Source organism: Hydractinia symbiolongicarpus, chromosome 3 (genome assembly GCF_029227915.1).
Source record: "Hydractinia symbiolongicarpus strain clone_291-10 chromosome 3, HSymV2.1, whole genome shotgun sequence".
Lineage (NCBI taxonomy): Eukaryota > Metazoa > Cnidaria > Hydrozoa > Anthoathecata > Hydractiniidae > Hydractinia > Hydractinia symbiolongicarpus.
The window spans coordinates 17786129-17790746 of NC_079877.1; the positions used below are offsets into that span (position 1 = coordinate 17786129).

Consider the following 4618-nt stretch of genomic DNA (forward strand, 5'->3'; position numbering starts at 1 on the left):
TCAAATAACGTGTTGTTGTGGATCATTTCAAGGCAACTTGTTTTTGCTCGGGAGGTAACCTACAAAAGGTATTTTCAGACAAATAATTTCGTCAAAATTGTGCAACAAAAAGCTACATTAATGGTATTAAATTTTACAGGTTTTACTTTTTTGATTTTGACAAAATCCTCTAAAATGTACCAACAAGATGTTAAACAAATACCTTCAACAAGTTACGAAACAAGAATACATATTTCGTGTAATTTTTACTACAGAGTGTAAAAGAGAGTAATTTTATTCACATCAAAGAAAATAAGTGTGGTATTCCGAAGAGACATAGACATCCGACATGCTCACATAGACATCCGACAGGCTCCGCCTTTGTTCGGTAGAATAGCGCGTACGCATGCGACCTTGTCTTTTTAGAAAAGATGGCGTGTTACAGTACACACGCGTTCTGATTTTCCCAAGATTTCCATGTTTAATTAGGGATATTACAACTGGCGCTGCGAGTATCAAAGATACCTACGTTGATTATACAGTTTTTATTCAAGTGTGTTTACAAGTGTTTACAAGTGTTCAAGTGTTTACAATGGCGAACATATTAGGAACTTCTGCACCCACGTGTTTCAATGCGAAAGGTGACCCAAACAGCCTTGGTTCTCGATGGACAAAGTGGGTATACGGTTTCAAGACATACATTGCTGCTGCAGGCGTGACAGATGATAATCAAAAGAGATTGCTCGGGGGAAAGTGTGCAAGAAGTGTTCGACACCCTTCCAAACACTGGGGAAAACAAACATTTCGAAAGACACGTGTTTCGTACATGCGCCCAAAAAGACGACGAAAACATTGAGACTTACGTCACTAAGTTGCGTTCGTTAGTAATAACATGTGTATTCCACAACAAGGACGAAGAGATCGTGGATCAAGTCATTGAAAAATGTCGTTCGGCAAAATTACGCAAGCGATTGCTGCGGGAACAGAACTCAATCTGGACAAGTTACTTGACATCGCCCAAGCCATTAAGATCGCCGATCGACATGCTAAACAATATGAGGAAGCAAAATCGCCAGCAGCCGGAAAGACTTACTCGGACGACGATCAAGAACTGAACAAATTCGACTTCCGTAAAATGAAAATGCGAAAGTCGGGAATCAGTCGTCCGCCATCAACTACCGCCCACGCCGGACCAAGCCGCCAACAACAAACGCCAATATCCCGAGTATGCTACCGTTGCGGCAGCAGTTCCCATATGGCAAAAAAATGCGGGGCCACCAGAGGAAAAACCTGCAACAAATGTGGAATTGTTGGTCATTTTGCAAAAGTTTGCCAATCCAAAGCTACCGTCAGATACGTCGAGACTGACCAGAGGCCTGCGGCTGTGAGATATGTAACTGCATCAGAGTCACTCTCCAGCTCAGATGATGAATACTCCTTTGCTATCCAGAAACGTGATTCGGAAACCATTATTACCTATCACAATAGGCCAGATTATTGTGAATTTCGTGATCGACAGATTCGAAGGACTAGGCCAACTGAAAGACGTAAAAGTCAAGATACAAATTGATGAAACCGTGACACCTGCTGCGCAACCACCTCGCAGGTTACCAATTCTTTTACATCAGGAAGTTGATGAAGAGTTCAAGAGATTGTTGCAACCGGGTGTCCTTGAAAAAGTGGCCACACCACCAGCATGGGGCAGTCCACTTAAAGTCGTCCGAAAGCCTTCTGGTAACTTACGCCTGTGTGTTGATATGCGCAAGGCGAATACAGCAATCATCAGGGAACCGTACCAGATCCCCACCCTTGAAGAATGTCGGCATGAATTCAACAACTCCAAGATATTCTGCCATCTAGACCTCAACCAAGGATACCACCAAGTTACATTAGATGAGGAATCCAGAGATCTCACTGCTTTGGTGCTAGAGATGGCATATTACGCTATACACGACTCATCTATGGAATCAGTGCCGCAACCGAAATCTACCAGCGCGAGATCGAGCGGGTGCTACAAGGAATGCACAGAGTTCGTTATGTGTCTGACGACATTATCATAGGTGCTGAAGATAAAGACGAAATGTTCAACAGGTTCGAGGAAGTATTCAAGCGCCTCAGAGAACATAATCTCACCATCAACTCATGTAAGTTTTTAAGAACGAACTCACGTATATGGGGCATGTCATATGTGCAAGTGGCTTGTCCCCCGAACCAGTCAAAGTAGAGACTATAAACTCCTTAAAGCAGCCAACAAATCCAAAGGAAGTACGCTCATTCCTTGGAATGGTCACATACTGTGCTAGTTTCATACCAAATCTAGCTAACATTACAGAACCCCTTCGAGTATTGACCCAGAAAGATATCAAATGGAAATGGAAAACAGAGCGTAAAATAGTATTCAACACCCTCAAGAGTCTACTCATATATGCCGACACACTAGCACATTTCAATCCACACGCAGAAACCCACGTCATAGCTGATGCATCACCAACAGGATTAGGCGCACTGATATCTCAAATGCAACCGGATGGAACATTGAGGCCGGTTAGTTACGCGAGTCGCTCACTTACACCAGTGGAGAAACGATATAACCAAATCGAAAGGGAATGTCTGGGAATCTACTTCGCAATCCATCGTTTCAAGATATATCTTTACGGCATGAAGTTTACTGTCTCTACGGACCATAAACCGCTAGTACCCCTCTTCCGCGTTAATGCTAAACCACCGCCCCGTATCGAAAGATGGATGATGTACCTAACACCATTTTCATTTGACGTTCAATACCAACCAGGCGACGACAACGCATCGGATATCCTATCACGTTCAAATCAATTACTATGACCATAAGGACGACAGCAGAGCCGAGTTATACGTTCACGCTATGCTAGAAAGCACTCTACCAGTTGCAATCTCCAAGTCCGATTTTAAAATATCTTCGAAAGAGGACAAACTACTTACTGAATTGAAAGATTGCATCATCACCGGTTCGTTCAATGGCAAATTCAAAAAAGCCGCTCCATGGAAACCACACCTGTCCATCAAAGATGATGTCGTCATGTTCAAAGACCGAATGGTCGTCCCTAAAAAGCTGCGTACCAGAGTTCTTCAATTAGCACACCAGGGACACCAAGGTATTGTTCGCACAAAACAACGACTTCACTCCAAAGTTTGGTGGCCAGGCATGTCCAAGGAAGCTGAGGAATTCGTTAACACATGCCATTCCTGTCAAGTCACTGAGCCCCTGACACCCCATACACCATTGGAGATGACAACAATGCCTCGAAAACCTTGGTTGCTGCTCGGATGCGATTTATGCGGTCCATTCCCGAAAGGCGAAAATCTACTGGTATGCATCGACTATTACAGCAGATATCCTGAGGTGGAAATCCTACACAAAGTAGACACACACGCTATTGCAAAGAAACTTAGGAAGATGTTTTACCGCTACGGATCCCCAGAAGAAATTGTCACAGACAATGGGCCACAGTTTATAAGTGCAGGCTTCAAACGTCTGATGACCGAGTTCAACATCAAACACCAAAAAGTCGCTCCATACCACCCACAAGCAAATGACGAGGTGGAGCGTTTCAACCGGACACTAAAGAAATGCATACAAACCGCCGTAGCTGATGGTATCGATTGGCAAATCGCATTGGAGAACTTTTTATTGTCCTACCGTTCTACACCCCATGCCACAACAGGTGTGGCGCCTGCCGAGCTTCTATTCGGCCGTCCCATCCGAGATAAGATCCCTACAAATGATACATCACATCCCGATTCGACGAGAAGCGAGATGCCGACCGCAAGGCAAAGATCAAATGCCAAGCTGATAAGAAAAATCGTGCCAAGCCACACAGCATCAAAGTAGGAGACCTAGTCCTCATCGCCGACAACAAGAAGCATCAAAACAAGCTCATTATCCGTTGGGAACACAACCCCGCTGAAGTCACGAAGTTTAAAGGGAACGCTGTTGCCCTTCGCTGTGATGACAAGTCATTCATGCGAAATAGCATTCATGTCAAGCCATTTCGCAGTTCAGGCAAGAGAGTGCACACATCTGCGAAATGAAAAACAATCAGCACTTCAGATATGGATTGAATTACGGCCGAAACACAAGATACTAACGAGGTCGAAGGTAGCACTGACGAAAACGAACCTGAACCATCCTTGCCAGAGAATTACCCTGCCGAGGTTGAGAATACCGCTGACGAGTACGAATACGATTACGAGCCACCGACACAAGAGAAAGAACGTAAAGATGCCGAGAAATCCGATGCCACCATACCGTATGATGACCCGGAAGAAGGGTATATATATATATATATATATATATATATATATATATATATATATATATATATATAGATATATATATATATATATATATATATATATATATATTTTTATTATATATATATATATATATATATATATATATATATATATATATATATATATATATATATATATATATATATATATATATATATATATATATATATATATATATATATATATATATATATGGAGTCAAAAAAAACCAAGTATTTATAACAACGTTTCAATCATATAGCCTTAGAACATTTTGGAATTGAATTTTTGAACATATCTGTTTTTACAATACAAGAGGCATTACTAT

At 41.9% G+C, this 4618-nt stretch overlaps 1 protein-coding gene across 1 annotated transcript; it reads left to right on the forward strand.

The window, feature by feature from the left end:
• The first annotated feature begins 2860 nt into the window (after nt 1–2860).
• Nucleotides 2861–3847, forward strand: LOC130636898 (uncharacterized protein K02A2.6-like). Its single transcript, XM_057446749.1, has one exon. It carries the CDS (start codon nt 2861–2863, stop codon nt 3845–3847), a length of 987 nt encoding a protein of 328 aa, XP_057302732.1.
• The last annotated feature ends 771 nt before the right edge of the window (nt 3848–4618 follow it).